The sequence below is a fragment of the Ochotona curzoniae genome, unplaced genomic scaffold, assembly GCF_017591425.1.
Source record: "Ochotona curzoniae isolate NIBS_2020 unplaced genomic scaffold, NIBS_Ocur_1.0 contig_1014, whole genome shotgun sequence".
Taxonomy (NCBI): Eukaryota; Metazoa; Chordata; class Mammalia; order Lagomorpha; family Ochotonidae; genus Ochotona; species Ochotona curzoniae.
In genome coordinates this window covers 36,954,327-36,972,524 of record NW_024464920.1, presented here as the reverse complement: position 1 = coordinate 36,972,524, position 18,198 = coordinate 36,954,327, and the positions used below count along the sequence as shown (strand labels likewise).

At 47.1% G+C, this 18,198-nt stretch overlaps 1 protein-coding gene across 4 annotated transcripts in view; it reads right to left on the bottom strand.

Moving 5' to 3' along the window:
* The window catches only part of GLS2 (glutaminase 2), a 34,335-nt gene extending 24,285 nt beyond the window's left edge, over positions 1-10,050 (bottom strand). The window contains exons 1-8 of one of the 4 annotated variants that reach the window (XM_040983532.1): positions 9,702-10,050; positions 4,041-4,140; positions 3,541-3,662; positions 2,805-2,934; positions 2,218-2,297; positions 1,969-2,132; positions 1,701-1,759; positions 211-243 (exon numbers count right to left, since the gene is read on the bottom strand). In XM_040983532.1, coding sequence (XP_040839466.1) covers positions 211-243; positions 1,701-1,759; positions 1,969-2,132; positions 2,218-2,297; positions 2,805-2,934; positions 3,541-3,662; positions 4,041-4,140; positions 9,702-9,883 — 870 coding nt within the window. In that variant the 5' untranslated portion in view covers positions 9,884-10,050. Of the gene's footprint in view, positions 1-210; positions 244-1,700; positions 1,760-1,968; positions 2,133-2,217; positions 2,298-2,804; positions 2,935-3,540; positions 3,663-4,040; positions 4,141-9,451; positions 9,676-9,701 lie in introns of those variants that run through there. The other 3 variants (XM_040983540.1, XM_040983549.1, XM_040983558.1) reach the window with 3 other exon arrangements.
* Positions 10,051-18,198: the final 8,148 nt, after the last annotated feature.

Below are 18,198 nucleotides of genomic sequence, written 5' to 3'. Positions count from 1 at the left end.
TTAAACCCATCCCTAACTGACGCCCTCCTCCCAGCTTTGCCCAACAGGGCAGGGACATCAGGAGACTTTCCTCTCTGAGGCCAGCAGATTCCTGCACCTTTTGAGATGAGGTGTTTAAGTATGGGCAGGTGCACGTGTTGGTGAGGTCAGAGCCAAATACTGAGCTGGAGAGGAACGCATGCCATAGAGACAAGCAACAAGGGAACTTACAAAGTCAAACTTTTCCGCCTTGTTACAGTCCATCTGTGGGGAAAGAGAGCTGTCAGTACTGAAGCCTAGGAGGATGACAGAGGCAAGGTGAGGAAGACCTGGGGGTGAAGTATTAGACTAGTCTACTGTGAGTGTGTTGCATATTATAGTGACCTCCTGGAAAACAGAAACAAGCCCTTTTTGCCTCCATGTCTGTATATACTGATCTTCGAAACCAAACCAGGGCAGGCGTTTGGGCTAAAAGCTAAGACGCCAAGCTGGGATGACCACATTTCCTGTTGGAGTGCCTGGGTTCAAGTCCCAGCTCCACTTCTGATTCCAGCTTGCTAATGCATAGCCTGGTAGGCAGCAGACCATGGTTCAAGTCATTGCCACCTATGGGGGAGTCCTGGATTTGGTTCAGCCTGGCCTGGCCCTGGTTATTGTAGGCATTTAGGGGAGTAGTCAGAGGATGGCCAATCTCTATCAGTCTCTCTGCCTTTCAAATAAATAATACTAAGAAATCAAGCATTTAGTTTTTAATTATCAAGGGAGACACAGCTGTCCTCACCCCATCAATGAGTTTCACATAATTTTTACCTTCACCCCGGACTCCAAGTTTCATTTTTCTGATTTCAGTCCTGTTCCCTCCCTCTACACCTGATCTCTGTCCCTGTTTCCTTAGAATTCATGTTAGAGCCTTACTCTGTCCCTTCCCTGACTCCAGTACCCATTCTCAAGGCTGGATGTGGGGCAGAAATGGGATGATGATGTCTGCATATAATACTCACTTTCACTGATAACTGAAATAAAGCTGAAGGTTTTAGCTGAGAATCAAGTCTGGTAGGGACTGTTTAGGTGGAAATGGGATAAGGGATGAGGCAGGTGCCAGGATGAGCCAGGTGCAGATAGTGTAATCACAGAATGTATCACAGAATGAGGTGAGAGATGGCCCAGATGCATTGTTCCCTGTATGTGTCAACACCACAGGAACTCTGACACCTTGATTCCCTAAGGGGAGGGTTCTTAACACCACCTTCCCCAGGAGGGGCTCTGATTGGTTCCAGAGTGTTGCTGCCCATGCTGCCCCCGGGGTTCTTGCTCAAGCCCTGGGAGACCTACAGCTGATGGACCAGCCTGACACCCTTGCTCAAGGCCATCTCACAGTTCCAGGTGACGTGTATAACTGCCCTGGCCTGGCCATTCACCCTTCCTTTACCCAGAAAGAGCCAATCAGTGCCCAACAGTGCTGTCCTCCCCCTGTCTCTGGCATTTGGCCCATGGCCCTAGGCAGGGGTCAGGACCTGCTCACATCCCCAAGGGCTAGGGTGGGGGAGAGGTGAGGCATTCCCTTTTATTAACAAAACACATGGGGAACCCTGCTGTGCTTCCCTGTGTCTCCTGGGGGTCCTCAAAAGAATCAGGCTCCCAAGGGTGTTCCTAGAGAGCTGAATAGATAATAAGGGGACCTAGGGAAGCAAACCATTCAGAAGGGTAGGTGTGGCACTGACCTTGATCAGGGAACTGACGACAATGGCACCAGCATTGACCATGGGGTTGTGGGGGATTCCTGGAGAAACACAAACCACCCAGAGCCCATCAGCCACTCAACAAAGCCTCTTTTACAGCCTGCCCACCCTGGAGGTTAGACAAGAAAGATGAATTTGCTGAGGAGGAAGGAATGACATGGTTAATTGGGAAGACTAGAGAGACAACAATCAAGGCTGGCAAGCAGAAGGGGAGGCCATGAGTTTGGTCTGAGCCCTCAGTGGTGCTCACCTTCCTCATTGAGGGAGAGCTTGTTGTAGCGCAGGCCACTGGGCTCCTTGCCCACAAATTTGTGCACATAGTCGGTGCCCAGAGTGCTGATGGCGATGGCGTAGGTGAGGGGCTTCACACAGGACTGCAGGCAGAAGGGGATCTTTGTGTGGCCCACAGAGTGCCTAAAAGCAGACAGGCACTATCAAAGGGTTGGCCTTTGTTATAGACCTGTGCCCTGCCTCCCCTTCTGCTCACCCAGCATCTCACCGCTGACCATCCACGGTGCACAGGGAGACGCCCCACAGGTCTGGATTTGACTTGGCCAGCTGAGGGATGTAGGCTGCCACCTGGGTATGAAGCGGGGGTGGGGGTGGGGAAGGAAGACAGATGGCAATGCAGAAAAGACATGGAACGGAGATTCCTGGTCAGGAGAACCTTCTAAATAAAAGCTAGAATTCTGTCTCCTGCAGGTCATAGGGCTCTCTTGCCTGCCTGGTGCTCTCAGAAACAACCATGCCTTCAGTCCTAGAGGGTTCTATCTTTCTGTGACCCAAGTCCTACAAATGGCAGTAAAGCTCACGGAACATTAAAAAGAGAGAATTTTGGGCTCAACCTCACTTTGTTTCTTACACTGTCACCCTAGAAGTCTCTTGGAAGGCTCTACAGGCTATGCCAGTTATCTCCATCAAATCCTAGGGTTCCCTCACCTGCTCTAGGAATCATGTGTACAGGAACCCATGGAGCTATGCCTCTCATCTCTCCTTCACTGAAATGCCAGCCCCAGGAAATCTCTAAGAAGAAAGGGGGTACCTGGCCCAGAGCCCCTTCCCCTCCCTTAGTCCCCCGGCCCTCACTTTGCCTCCAGTGAGCGCTTTGGCATCCTCAAAGATACGATCCACATGGCCCGTGAACTCCTCAAAATCAGGAATGACAAACTTCTTTCGGAATGCCTGGGTCAGGAGCACAATGTTGCTGCTCACACACCTGGATCCCAGACACGATTGGATTAGGGAACCGGGGAGAGAGAGAGAGATGCAGCTGGGACTCCCTCTGGAGCCATGGAAGTGGGGAACAAAGAAGCTTGTGAGTGGTCATCGGGTTTGGGACAAACAGCCATGTGACTTGGCATGTCACCTTGTCTTCCTAAGGTTTTACTTTCCTCACTTCTGAAATGCGAGCTTCTAATAACATAGGAAGAAGCCCAAGACATGATGTCTTAGGACCAAAATAATCAAAAAACAGAACAACACGTAGTCTATTTCTGTCGTATCTTAAACATCCTAAGTCATATAGATATATTTACACATAATCATCTATGTCTGTAAATTCATAGTGTCTTATCCAGAAGACACCGGATAGTATTAACAACATTTACTCTGGAGAAAGGGCCTGGGATGGGGAAGTGAGGGAAGGGAGGACTACATACTTCTGTATTGTTAGAACTTCTATAAAGAACATTCACGTATTATATAATAAATAATAACATGAAGGTTTGAAGTATATGACCCCAAAGAGCCTTTCTGGCTTGGGATGTCTGTCCACAGAGTAGCTGTGAGAGTGGGTCACAACTCCTGTTTCTGGGGCTCTCACTTTTGGAAGAGATCTCGATCCAAGAGGCCACCACTGCTGGACTCCCGGACCATCCGGCGCATCTGGCTCATGCAGTCCCGGAGCCGGGGATCTGATGTCTGCAATCCAGTGGCCTTCAGTGCCTTCAGAGAAAAGAAGAGGCCCTGAAAGGTGGGCTCAGGGAATGCTCTAACCCTCATAATCTGTCCCAATGCATAATCAGCTCAACCCCAACAACAAAAAAAGGTAGAACCAACGGCTTTGGAGACTAAGGGAGAAGGGGATACAGCAGCATTGGAGGAGATTTCCTGCCACTTCTCATGCCACAGGGTTTTTAAATATTGTGACCCTGCAACAGAGAGGGGATCCACTCGTCTGCCTAGGTATCTGCCATCACCTCTCTGTACTCTCCATACTCACGCAGCCACCCCTTCCCTGCCCTGGGTGTGTCCTACCCATTTCTTCCCACTTTGCAGAGATCATAAGGAATGAGGGGTCTGAACAAGTAAAGGTCAACTTACAGTCGTGAACTTGTGGATAGGGATTCGTTCCTGTCCCTCGGCAATGGTGTAGAAGAGCAGATCACCCAGGCGGGACAGCATGCCACTCTCGGATGCATCACTGTTTGGGGGCACAGATGGAGGAGGAGGGCAGGAGCCTCAGAACTGCTTCCTGCTCCATCTCCTTGAACATGAGCTTGTTGGTCAGCAGATGTCCTCAGGCTGTGCCTGCTCCCTGAACTGATTTCTCCCGATATTTCCACCTTTCACATCTGTCTCATTCCTAATATTCAGACCATTATTTTAGCATCCTTCTAGATACCACCACATCTAGATCTCCCATAGGCACTGAAAACTCAAATGTCCAAATCTGAGTCACCTCACCTGCCTAGGATAACAGCATCATTACCTACCTGGGTGCCACACTGGAAATACAGGATCATTTTGATAGTTCCACACCTCACACCCATGGTCAGCTGGTTAATGACGCCAGGTGAATCGACCATGCTAAAACCCACGCTCCTCTAGTCTCCCCTTCCTTAAGCCAGCACGGTCTAGTGGAGAGGACCTGAGTTTATTGCTTAATAGCATATGGTCGTGGGTAGGTCACATAATATAACAGAACTGCTTCTTTCTCTGTAAAGTAAGGGAAAGAATATCTGCTTCACAAGGGTGATGCCAGACTTAGCTAAGATAATTCTGCAAAAAATGGACACAAAGTAGATGTGCAGTATACCATGCTTCTTTATCATCAATTCTTTGTTGTCTGCTACTTAACACTGACTATATTTGCTTGCCTTTCAATCTATCTTTCAAAATTCAATGTAATTTATCTATGTGGATACTATCATTAGAGGCTGGTGGTGTAGTATGGTGTGTTAAACTCCTGCCTGTAGCACTGGCATGTCAGTTCAGAGTCCCTGCTGTTCCACTTTTGATCCAGCTATTTGCTAATGGCCTGAGAAGGCAGCAGAAGATGGTCTGAGAGTTTGGGCCCCTGTACCCACATAGGAAACAAGAGTTCCAGCCAGGCTCTTGGCTCCAGCCTGGTCCAGTCTTAGCTGTTGTAGCCTTTTGGGGAATGAACTAGCAGATGGAAGATGTCTTTCTTCTCTGCTTCTTTCTGCGACTTTCAAATAATACTTTAAAAATTTTCAAATAAATTAAATGTTAAAGAAAAAATTCCACAAACATTGGTTAGGGTGGACATTTAGCCTTGTGGTTAAGAAAACATGTAGGGGGCCCAGTGCGGTGGCCTAGTAGCTAAAGTCCTCTGTATCGTTAGAGGATGACCCAAAGCCTTGGGATCCTGTACCCACGTGGGAGAAATTCCAGGCTCCTGGCTTCAGATCGGCTCAGCACCAGCCAGCCATTGCAGTCACTTGGGGAGCGAATCATTGGACAGAAGATCTTCCTCTCTGTGTCTCCTCCTCTCTATATATCCGGCTTTGCAATAAAAATAAATAAATCTTTAAAGAAGAAGAAGAAGAAGAAATGCCCATGACAAGAAAGAAGAACTTCAATGGCTGAAATGGCCAGACAGGAAGTTCAATGCAGGACTCCCAAGTGGATGTCAGAAACCCAATTACTTGAGCCATCGCTACTGTCCCACGCATTGGCAGGGAGGTAAAATCAAGTGTCAGAACTGGGACATGAACAAAGGTACCCTACCTATTTTCTTTCTTTCTTTCTTTTTTTTAAAGATTCATTTATTTTTATTGCAAAGTTGGATATACACAAAGGAGAGACAGAGAGGAAGGTCTTCTGTCTGATGATTCACTTCCCAAGTGACTGCAATGGCTGGTGCTGAGCCGATCCGATGTCAGGAGTCAGGAGCTTCTTCCGGGTCTCCCACACAGGTGCAGGTTCCCAAGGCTTTGGGCCGTCCTCGACTGCTTTCCCAGGCCACAAGCAGGGAGCTGGATGGGAAGTGGAGCTGCCAGGATTAGAACCAGCACCCATATGGGATCCTGGTGCGTTCACTGTGAGGATTTTAGCTGCTATGCCACTGTGCTGCCCCCCCCCCTTTTCTTTTTAAAGATTTATTTATTTTTCTTTGAAAGGTGCATATAGAGAGAGAAGGAGAGAAAGAGAGAGGAAGATCATCCATGTGTTGGTTCACTCCCCAAGCGGCCACAATGGCTTGAGCTGAGTTGATCCAAAGTCAAGAGCTAGGAGCCTCCTCCAGGTCTCTGACACATCCTCAACTGCTTTCCCAGGCCACAAGCAGGGAGCATAATGGGAACTGGAACACCCAGGATACAAACCGATGCTCATATGGGATCCAGGGGTGTGCAACGTAAGGGCTTTAACACTAGGCTACTGCACTAGGCCCACATATCTTTATTTTTAATTTTCACCTCTGAATTTCCTTTCTTTCAATTTTTTTCTTTTTAAATAATTATTTATTTGAGGAACCTGTGCTGTGGCATAACAAATTAAGCTGCTGCCTGCAGTGCCAGAATCCCACAAGGGCTCCTGTTTGAATTCTGGCTGCTCCACTTCCAGCCCAGCTCCCTGCTAATGCACCTGGGAAAGCAGCAGAGGATGGTGCATGTACTTGGGTTCCTGCACCCATATGGGAAATCTAGAAAAAGCTCCAAACTCCTGGCTTCAGCCTGGAACAGCTCTGGCTATTGTGGCCACTTGGGGAGTAAACCAGAGCACGGAAGATACTCATTTCCTCTTCTGTTTCTGTCTAACTCTGCCTTTCAAATAAAGACTTTAATATATATATATATATTTTAAAGAGACTTGCTTATTTGAAAGAGAGCCAGACAGGAAGAAAGACAGATCTTCCCTTTGTTTTGGTTTGCTTCCAAAATGCCCACAACAGCTAGGCCTAGGTCAGGCCAAAACCATGAACTCAGGACTCCTTCTGGGTTTCCCACACGGGTACAGGGATCCAAACATTTGAGTCACCATCTGCTGCTTTCTTAGGCACATTATCAGAAAGCTGGTTTGGAAATAGAGTAGCTGGGACTCGAACTGGCACTTGACACAAGAACCTGTACTCTGATACGGATGCAAGTACAAGTTGCAGTTTAGTTTGCTGTGCCTCAACACTGATCCCTAAAGCTCTTTTAAACCCACCTTTCCTATTCCCCACTCTGTCCCCACACTCCAGTTATAACAGATTGCAAACTGTTCCCCAAAAGGGTTCCTGGCCTTGGCTGACACTGTCACTTCTGCATGCAATCCTTTTCTTCATCTAGCACAGTCCTGCCCATCTTTCACGGTCCCTGCCAAATGTCACTTACCCTATAAAGGTTTCCCCAATCCTCTAAACTTTGCTTAAGCCATCTTGCTGTCAGAGGACTCTCTCTGCTTTACTGTTAGGTTTTTGTCTTCCTAGCACTTAACAGAATCCCCAATATACAGCAGGTCTACATTGACTTAGCGGATTGCATTGCTGGGAAGGTCTGTTTCCCATGGGTTCATAACACCTATAATTCTAGGTACTGGAGAGTTTCTGGTCTTTTTAAAAAAGGCTTATTTACTTATTTTGCAAAGTCAGATATATAGAGAGGAGCAGAGACAGAGAGGAAGATCTTCTGTCTGATGATTTACTCCCCAAGTAATCACAACGGCTGGAGCTGTGCCTATCTGAAGCCAGAATCCAGTACCTCCGGGTCTCCCATGCAGGTGCAGGGTCCCAAGGCTTAGGGCCATCCTCAACAGCTTTCCCAGGCTACAAGCAGGGAGCTGGATGGGAAGTGGGGCTGCCGGGGATTAGAACTGGCAGCCGTATGGGATCCCAGCACATTGAAGGCAAGGACTTTAGCCACTAGGATACCACACTGGGGAGTTTCTGGTCTTAAAGGGCCGTTCTATAAACATAACAGATTCAGAGGAGCTGTTTTATCTGCTCATTTCCTAATATGACAGCCAGTTGAGATTAAGACCCTTCAAAACCCTCTGCATCAACGATTAGAGTAACAGCAATTTATTCTGCAGGTATACTTGCATACCTCACAAAGTCACATAATTACTCACTGCATCCTTAGTAAGACTGGAAACAAACTGTGCATCAGCAGGGAACTGGTAAATGATGACATATTCATATAATTGACTATTCTGCAGAACAAAAGCAGCAGCTAGGGAGTGCTACATTAAGATGTAATTATCTCTAACATGGGATGTTAACTAAAAGAAGTACTTGGTAGCACAGTATACACAGTATGATACTATTTAATTTAGAAATACATGTGTTGGCTTACTCAGGCACCCAGTATTTAGGAAGCACAGACAATAAACAGAGAAGACTGACCCATTTCCCTGAAGGAAGATTGTTTTTAAACGTAATACCTCACATTTGTTAAAATGGCGAAACTATTAAAAATGTCAACGTGACACACACATAAATTCAATGACAGTAAAATCTGTTAACGGAAAAGATGGGGTACAGAAGACTGTTAATATAGGTTGCTGTTTTGTTCAATTCTCCTGAAGAGATCCTATTCCCCGTTCCCCTGGATGAGGAGTGAGGGGAATGAGATACAACTGGGGCTACATCTAGCTCAAGCACAGACGGCTGGGAAGGGGAAAAGGGTAAGTCCTAGCTCTCCTCCAACGCCCTCTCCCTTGGTGATTTGGGACCTACAGTAGAAGGGGGAGGAGGGAAGAGGATGATGGGAAAATTACCGCATAGTAGGGATGACTAATACAGTATGTTATCTATGTTATCTATTGGCCTGTTACCATTCAGGACAGGGACTCCAAGGATGGTGACGCGTGTCATTCGGGTCATCCTGATTAGAGTGTGCATGTTTGTGTGCGTCATCAGGTGTATGTCATTGACAGGGCAGATGGCCCACTTCCTGTTCCTGTACCACAGGGCAGGGGCTCCTCCTACAGTGACTAGCTGGCACTTTGGAAAGGGTTACATTTCATGCTCAATAGTGTCTGCGTCTGGGGTGAGGAGGAGGGTTTCTGGGGGATGGAGGAGAGAGAGGCTTTAGTGCCTAGGGCAAGGAAACCGTTTACATCAAGTTGCTCAAGCCGCACACACAACCATTCTGACAGGCTCTGATCTAGGGAATCTGCGTCTCAGCATTAGAAATGCTCTCCCCATCCATAACCGAGTTGTAAAACCATCCTTATTCTGCAGTTCTGTGCACCCCCAGGATACGCATGCATGCACCTGCGCACCACCAATACTTGCGCATCACCCATCACAATTGCAAAGGACACACAGACCCAACTATGGCCAGGACCCGAGGCAGGAGATGTTCCAGACCCATACATACATACATACACACACACACACACACACACACACACACACACACACACAAGCGCGCGCGCTCGTGCGTCCGAGGCTCCGAGAGCCGAGCGAGGGTGTGGGTGGGTGGGCATGCACACGGTTCCACTCTTAGACACGTGAATCACGCAACCCTCCAAACCCGCTGCACCCCAGTTGAATTACGCACCTTGGACAGGCATCATCCCGAGGACCGACCTGCCCAAACGCCCTCCCAGGCGCACGGCAATTAACGGCCCGAGCGCGGAGGACCCAAAGCCCCAAATCTAAAGGGAAAGGCATCGCAGGCTAGTGAACCAGGAGAGGTGGGGTGGGGAGGAGAGATGTACTCCTGGGGAAGAGGACTCGGGAGCTAGCCAGAAACGACAGTGAGAGTGGGAGCGAGCCTGTCCCCTTGCCCCTAGCCCCGCGAGCCTTACTGATCCTGGCGTTGCGGCTGGCAGCTGTGCGGCGGCTCCCTGCCATGCGCCGCGGCCTCACTGAAGTGGTGCCGGACGCCCCCGCCAAGGAGAGGGCTCCGGCTTAGGTGACCCCAGCCTCCCCGCCGGCACCGACTGCCGGTTTTGCTCAGCGCTTTCTGCAGAGCCCTCATGGAGCGCATGCCCCTAGCGTGCGGCTGATTCTGCCGGAGCGCCCAAAACGGTCTGAGCCGGGCGGGAGCGAGGGGCGGAGGAGGCGCGGGAGAGGCAGAGGTGCGAGAGGTCTGGGATGGAGTACGGGCCGGGCAGATGGGGAAGAAGGGCCCTGTGGGTGGGGTCGGAACAGGAGGAGGAGCCAGTCCCTATGAGCCGCGGCCAGGGCCAGGTGCACTCCACCTAGCCCCCGAGACGGTTGTGGGAGCACCGAGAATAAGGGCGAATAAGGGCGTGGGGGTCCCGTGTCCGAAAGCCCGTGGGATTAGGATGGACAACCCCTAGGCCCAATCATTGATGAAGTCAAGTCCTTGGGGGCGGGGAAAAGATGAAGCTACCCAATGAGAACAAAGCAGTGGGAAGCGTGCACAGTCCTGTGGATTCTTCCGCGCGCGCCGGCGCCTGATGCGGGCAGAACGTGCTAGGCGTGGAGGGCGGGAAAGGCGAGGTTGAGGACCGGTGGGGCCGCGGCGTTTTATGGAGGTGCCCAGCGCAGGTACAACGATGGAATTCTTGGATAGAGAGGCAGGTGCTGCCTTAAGAGACCCCTGCCTTGTGCTCCCTGTTCAGAAGTCGTTTAGTGAGCATCGACATTCGAAGGCCACAACCCGCCTTCAGGTGTATTCTGGTTACCGACGCCCTGGGGAGGCCGGGTGGTGAGTGAGGAGTCGGAGACACCCTCTTAGGAGCCCAACAGCGACAGCCAGGAAGGCCTTAAGGAGTCGAGGGTGGCGAAAGGTGACCCGGGGGATTAGGGACCCCGTGTTCTAGTTCTGCCTCTAGAGTTTATTAGGTGTTCATGTAGGGTTTTTTTTGTTTTTTTTTTTTTTTTGTAGAGTGAAGACCTAAAAACCGTAGCAGCTAGGTGCAAAAGCGTTGAATAAAGCCAGGTTTTCGTCATCAGCAGGAAGGACGGGGTGCATTGAAGGCCACGAAGCTAAGCACAGGAAGGGGTTTCGCAAGTGTTTCGTGCTTTGCAAAAGTGGGCGACCTTTCACCTTTTTTTTTTTTTTGAAAGATCTATTTATTTTTGTTGGAAAGTCACATTTACATAGAGAAGGAGAGACAGAAAGAAAGGTGTGCCATCCACTAGTTCAGTCCCCAAATGGCTCAACAGTGGGCGCTCAGCAAGAGCTGGGCTGATCCAAAGCCGGGAGCCAGGAACTTCTTTGGGTCTCTCAAGCAAGTGCAGGGTCCCAAGGCTTTGAGTCATGGACTGCGCTTCCAGCTTACAAGCAGGGAGCTGAAGGGGACACGAACAAAAGCCCATATAGAATGCTGACTGTGGACAGGGAAGTAACCAATTGAACTACTGCGCCCTCAGAAGCCCTTCAGCTTTAGAATTCAGTACCAGTCTCTGTATTTAGTGTGGACTGAATGCGGGCCAGCCACCAAGATACAGGCCACAGCACTCAAGAGCTGCCTACAAAGCAGGTGTCAGTAGTGACATCTTAAAGATGAGGCAACCCAGACACAGAAATCAGAACTAATGGCATGAGAGAACCCAGTGCCCGAGACTGACTGTGAGATTCTCCATTCCAGAAAATTCAACTACCCTGGGAGGAATGAGTCCTTCCCTGAAGTATTTTTACTTAGAAGCCGTAACTGGCTTTTGAGGCAGCTCTGGTTGGGTCACAAAAATACCCAATTTACTTTCTTTTCTTTTTTTTTTTTTAAACCACAAGGATAACCGTGGGAAAATTAAGTGTCAAAGCCATCCTCTGGTGTGTGTTCTGTGGCGAGACAGCTGTATGCTGGTTAGGGGCGGAGGGTTTATTTGGTTTGAAACCTGCTAGCATGACCTTTCTTTGTCTCTGTTTGTTTTTCCCTTCCCAGTTGTTCCCTATGTGTTCCATTCGTGGGCCGCTCTCTAATTCAGGGATCAAGCTGGCTGCCTCATGGGTGACTTTGTCCCAAAGGCAGAAGTTGGGTCTTTGCATGAATTCAGTCCTCTATGTTTAGTGGGCTGCTTTTTTTTTTTTTTAACTATTATTGATTACATTGCTTTATGTGACACAGCTTTATAGGCACTGGGATTCCTCCCTCCCCTCCCAGAGACCAGAGACGGGAGACCGTCTCTGGTCTGGAGGTAGAGCTGACAGAGTATCATCCCAATCGATTAAAAGCTCCGACATTACATCAGTAACAATTTACAATGTAATGGAATTAGTTGACATGGTATTGTGTAACCAGCATGTTAGAGAGAGAGAGAGAGAGAGAGAAAAGAGTGCAAGTTCTGAACCACATCCTATGACTTCCACATTGACATTACAATTATTAGTCTATATACAACTGGGTTCTATACACCTTAAAATGGCTATAGATTACTATTCAGCTGTCTCATGTCTATTTTAACTGTAGTATTTAGCAGTTTATAGCATTGAAGCATGATTTTGCAGAACCTGGCTGTTTTTTGGGTAGTCTAACTCTATAACTCTAACAAGACATATGTCAACAGTTTAGGTGAACAGTTTTAGGAGGGGTGTGTAGAGAAATCTTCAATACCCTAGTGAGGAGTAACTAATCTTTGTGTCCCACCCAGTGAGTTATAAGTGCATCCCCACTGTCGTTTCCTGTTTCTAAGCTTTCTTTGCTGTTCTCTATCTATTCTAGGGTTTTTTTTTTGTTGTTGTTTATTTGTTAGTTTGTTTTAGGGGGTTTTCTGGAGTGATCCTGATGGTCATTATGAGAGAGGGTGGGGACCCAAAGTCGGCACCAGGCAAGAACCAGAGAAAGCTCCTCCCCCTAGACCCGAAGGAAGTTTACTGTTTTGTTTCTGTGGACCGCTCAGTGCTCCTGGTTGTTGTTCCGCTGACCTTGGATCCTGCCAGGCAGGCTATGGGCCTCTTCCATCCCATGTGGGAGATCCAAATGGAGGTGGGTGACCTCAGAGTTCTCTGCCTCCGAAGGCACTCCAATTCCCCGTGGTCTCCTTGGCGGTTGGGATGTAGTCCTCGGAGCTCGTACTGATAGTCCTTGGTGAGGATCTAGGAGTCTTCAGGGTTGGGATACAAACCTCCTCCTGTCTGCCTGCTCCACTCTGGGGTCTCCCCCTGCTCTGTGCACATGACCTCCTGTTAAGAGGTTGTTGGGATTGCTCCTGATTCTAATAGGCTGCTTTAATCTTTGCTTTTCATAGGAATATTGTCATTTCTCTGAAGCTTTTTGAGTCTTTTTGAGAGAAAAATTCCGTATGTTAAGGAGTTTTGAAGTATTCCTCAGAAGTTATTTGCTTTTAAATTTCCTATCCTTCTTTAGATTCACTTTAGTTAACAATCCACACTAATTTCCTCACTCTTTTTTACTCTGCATGCTCCTGCTCACGGGAGCTGGTTGGGCAGTGAGGAAAACATATCCTACAAAAGACAGAAGGTTCTTTTTTGTATAGAGAACAAGGCCCAGCTGCACTCTGACCCTTGGACTGATTCAGCCTCCACAACAATATTGCTGCTTTTTCATGAGGATGGCTTGCAAGACTGATAGCACTGTGTAAAGTGTCAGAAATTTAAGAACAAATTCATCATCCCAGTGACTTAAGCTTAGCATCAGGTCCTTTTTGTTGTTGTTTTGAAAAGGACTCATCTAGTTGAATCTGTGTTACAGCATTAGCCAACTGTGACGTGGATTGCTGAAAGTGAGGGTTTTCATCCGTCAGAGAAAACCTTCCACATGTCTGTTATTGGTTTTCAGATCAGTCCCTGGCTGTGCCAGAGTTCAGGGGGAAGGGGGTGGGAAAGCGTGGCTTTAATGATTTTGAATCCTTGAGTGAGAAAAGTTAAATCCTGTGTGGGGGCAAAACTGGAAACTTGAAGTTTGTGTTCAGAGAATGTTTCTCGTGATTTAGAGGTCATCTGTTCTATAAAGAACTGGAATGATAATTAGTCAAAAGGCTCATGTTGTTCTCATTAACCTTTGCTAATGGGCTATTGGTACAGACTCCTTCCTGCCTTAGTTTTACATTTTTGTAAAATATAAACATACATGTATTTTTGAGCTCTAGCATAAATCAGCTTCCATTCATTTAATACATACTTTTTGTTTTCTTACAGTGTAACAAGCCCAGTGCTGAGGAATCCAGAAATTTGAAGACTACGTAAATACATTAACAAACCTTTTTCTAATTGTTGGGAGAAGAGAGAAAGCCAATGAATTGTTTACAAAAGATGCTGTAATGTAGGAATGTGTTGAAGAAAGCATAAAGAAGAAACAGCTAACCAGGCCAGGATGAGGGCAGCCGAAATAAGACAGGTAGGAGGCCTCAAGAAATGTTGGGTGACAAAAGCCAATTCTAATTTATTTGATTCTCAACAGGCCAAAGCCAGGGTCCCAGAACTCACTACAGGTCTTCTCTGTGGTTGCCAAGCATCCAGCTGCTCAAACTATCACCACCGCCTTCCAGGTGGACATTAGCAGGATGCTAGAATCAGGAGCAAAGCTGGGACTCAGACCCTCAGCAACCAGCAAACAGCTCTTTAAGGATGAGAGGTGTTTGAGAAAGAGGGCTCTGTGGGTACAGACTGTGAGAATAAGACTTAAGGGACCCTGTGTCTGAGTGCAGTGGAGACTACGTGGGAGAATTTGCATACCAGTAAAGTGTATGTGGAGCTGTTGGTTAACCTGATACTAGGTGTTCATGGAGTAAATAAAATTTCATGTGAGATTAAATGTATCTTGTGTATTCCAGTGTGCTTTTCTAAATCCTGTTTGATTTCACAATTCCAAAACCAAGTTTTGGCCCATAAACATCAGCCATATAGGAAACAGAGAGGGAGCAGGTGTTCAGCCTAGTGGTTGAGACACCTACATCCCACATCCAGGTACCCCCATACAAGCCACAGGAAGCAGGAGTGATGGCTCAAGTAATTGGCTTCCTTCTACCCATGTGGGAGACCTGGTTTGAGTTCAGACTCTCAGCCTTGGCCTAACCTGGTCCTGGCCTCATGGACTTTGAGGAGAGGCCAACAGAAGGAGATCATGCCCAAGTGCCACAAGCAGGGAGCTGGACAAGAAGTGGAGCAACCAGGATGCAAACCAGCACCCACACGAGATCCTGGCACATGCAAGATGAGGATTTAGCCACTAGGCCACCGTGCCAGACCCCTGTAAATCCTTTTTTTTTTTTTTTAATATATTTTTTTTTATTGGAAGGGCAGATCAGATTTATGGAGAAAAGAGACAGACAAATCTTCCATCCGCTGGTTTACTCCCCAAATGACTGCAATGGCCAGAGTTGAGCCAATTCAGAGCCAGAAGCCAGGAGCTACTTCTGGGTCTCCCACGTGAGTGTAGGATCCCAAGATTTTGGGCCATCCTCTACTGATTTCCCAGGCCATAAGTGAATGGTAAGTGAAGCAGCTGGGACACAAACTGGTGGCCATATGGGATGCTGCCGCTTGCAAAGTGAGGATTTAGCAATTGAGCCATCACACCAAGCTCTAAACTTTTTTAAAAATTTATTTATTTGAAAGGTAGAATGAAAGGAGGAGACAGAAATCTTCCATTTGCAAGCTCACTCCTCAAATGGCTGTAGTGAACAGCTGGAACTAGTCTGGGCCAGAGTCAAGATCCAGGAACAATGTGTGGACCTCCCAGGTACTTGAGCCATGTTTTGCTTTCTAGACATGTTATCAGGACTTTAGATCAAAAATGTAGTAGTTAGGACTGAAACCTGCACTCTGATGTGGCAAGTTGGTGATGCAAGTAGTGGCTTAACTTGCGCCACAGGTGTCCTCATTACCATTATGGTTTAGACATTTACAAAAAAATTTATTGATAGTTTTTTCAAATATTTATTTTTTATTGGAAAGCCAGATTTGCAGAGAGAAGGAGAGAGAAAGATTCTCCATCGGCTGGTTCACTCCCCAAGTGGCCGTAATAGTCTGAACTGAGCCAGTCCAAAGCCAGGAGCTGCAAAACTCCTCCCGGTCTCCCACACAGGTACAGGGTCCCATGGCTTTGATCTGTCCTCTACTACTTTCCCAGACCACAAGCAGGGAGCTGGATGGAAAGTAGGGCAGCCAGGACATGAACCAGTGCCCATATGGGATCCCAGTGCATACAAGGCCAGGATTTAGCCACTGGGCTATTACTCCAGGCCTGTGTTGATAGTTTTACGTGAAAGTGCTGTGGAAACCTTGAAAGATCAGATAATTCCTATCTTATGCACTTTGTTCTAAGCAATGGGAAAAGAAAGGGAAAAGTTAATAGTTTGTTTAGTGAAGCTAATGTAAACTTTAAAATTAAAACCAGACAAGGGCAGGAGAAGAAAAGTTATAGACTAAGTGTATATAAATATGTACATACAAAAATCTTAAATATTGCAAGATTTAATCTATATATTTGTTTAATCAAGTAGTGTTTATCCCCAAAATTTTAGAATATCTTAATATTAAAAATGTCTTATTTGCCATATCAACAAATAAGGAAAAATATATTTAATGATCCCAGTTTGCCTAAAAATGTGTGAGAAAAATCCAAGCATATCTGTAGGTAACCTGTTAAGGTCATTAAGAATGTTCAGTGAGGCTACAACTGTGGCTAGTCTTCCACCTTCAAGTGCAGTATCTCATATCAGTGCTAGTTCATGTCCTAGTTGCTCCTTTGCAATCCAGCTCCCTGTTTATGGCCTGGGAAAGCAGTGGAGGATGGCCCACCTTCGCCCGTGTGGAATACCTGGAAGAAGCTCTTGCTTCAGACCAGCTCAGCTCTGGCCTTAGTGACTATTTGAGGAGTGAGCAAGCAGATGGAAATTTTTTCTCTGTCTTCTCTCTGTAAATCTGCCTTCCGAATAAAAATAAATAGGGCCTGGCACAATGCCCCAATGGCTAAATCCTTACCTTGATAGAGCCAAGATCCTATATGGGAACTGGTTTGTGGTTCAGATGCTCCACTTCCCTTTTGGCTCCCTGTTTGTGGCCTGGAAAAGCAGTAGAAGATGGCCCACAGCCTTGGGACCCTGCACCTGCATGGAAAACCTGGAAAAACCTCCTGGCTTTGGATCAGCTCAGCTCCGGCTGTTGTGGCCACTTGGGGTTAGATCTTTTTCTCTCCTTCCCTTCGTAGATATGATCTGCCTTCACAATAAAAATAAATCTTAATTTTATTTTTTTAAAGGTTTATTTATTTTTTATTACAAAGTCAGCTATACAGAGAGCAGGAGAGACAGAGAGGAAGATCTTCTGTCCAATGGTTCACTCCCCAAGTGACCACAACAGCCAGTGCTGCGCCGATCCAAAGCCGGGAACCAGGAACCTGCTCCAGGTCTCCCACGCGAGTGCAGGGTCCCAAAGCATTGGGCTGTCCTTGACTGCTTTCCCAGGCCACAGGGAGCTGGATGGGAAGTGGAGCTGCTGAGATTAGAACCGGTGCCCTTATGAGATTCCGGTGCGTTCAAGGCAAGGACTTCAGCCGCTGGGCCACGGTGCCAGGCCCAAAAATAAATCTTTAAAAATAAATAAATAACCCTTTACAAAAAATAATTTTATTGGAAAGTCAGTTTCACAGAGAGAAGGAGAGACAGAAAGATATTTCATCCAATGGTTCATTGCCCAAGTGGCCACAACAGCTGGAGCTGAGCTAATCCAAAGTTAGGAATCAGGAGCTTCTTCTAGGTTTCCCACATGGGTACAGGGTCCCAAGGCTTTGGACTCTCCTCAGCTGCTTTCCAAGGCCACAAGCAAAGCAGGGAGCTGGATGGAAGTGGGGCAGCCAGGTTGTGAACCGACACCCTTATGGGATCCCAGTGCATACCAAGGTGAGAACTTTAGCCACTAGACTACTGTGCCAGGCCCAATAACATTTTTTTTTCTTTTTAAAATAATGTTTAGTAAGATTGCTAGATAAAAGGTCAATATCCAAAATTAGATAATGTTTACATGTTACAATAGTAGTTACGCTGATTTGTCAAAGCTAACATTGAGGGCTAACTTTATGGTACCAGGAATAAGCAGTTGCTTGTAATCGTGGCATTTCATATTGGAATGATTTTAGTTCTGGCTGATTTGTTTCCCAACAAACTCACTGTTAATGTGTCTAGGAAGACACATTAATGAAGATGGCTTAAGTACTTGGGTGGCTGTCACCCACATGGAGGACCAAGTGGAGTTCTAGTCTCCTGACTTTGGCCTGGCATAGTCTTTTCTCTGTGTCATTCTGCCTTTCAAATAAATTTTAAAAAGAAAATTAGATTGGGGCTAGAGCAATGGCTCAATGGCTAAATCCTCACGTTGTAAGTGTCAGGATCCCATATAGGCACCAGTTCGTGTCCCAGCTGTTCCACTTCCTG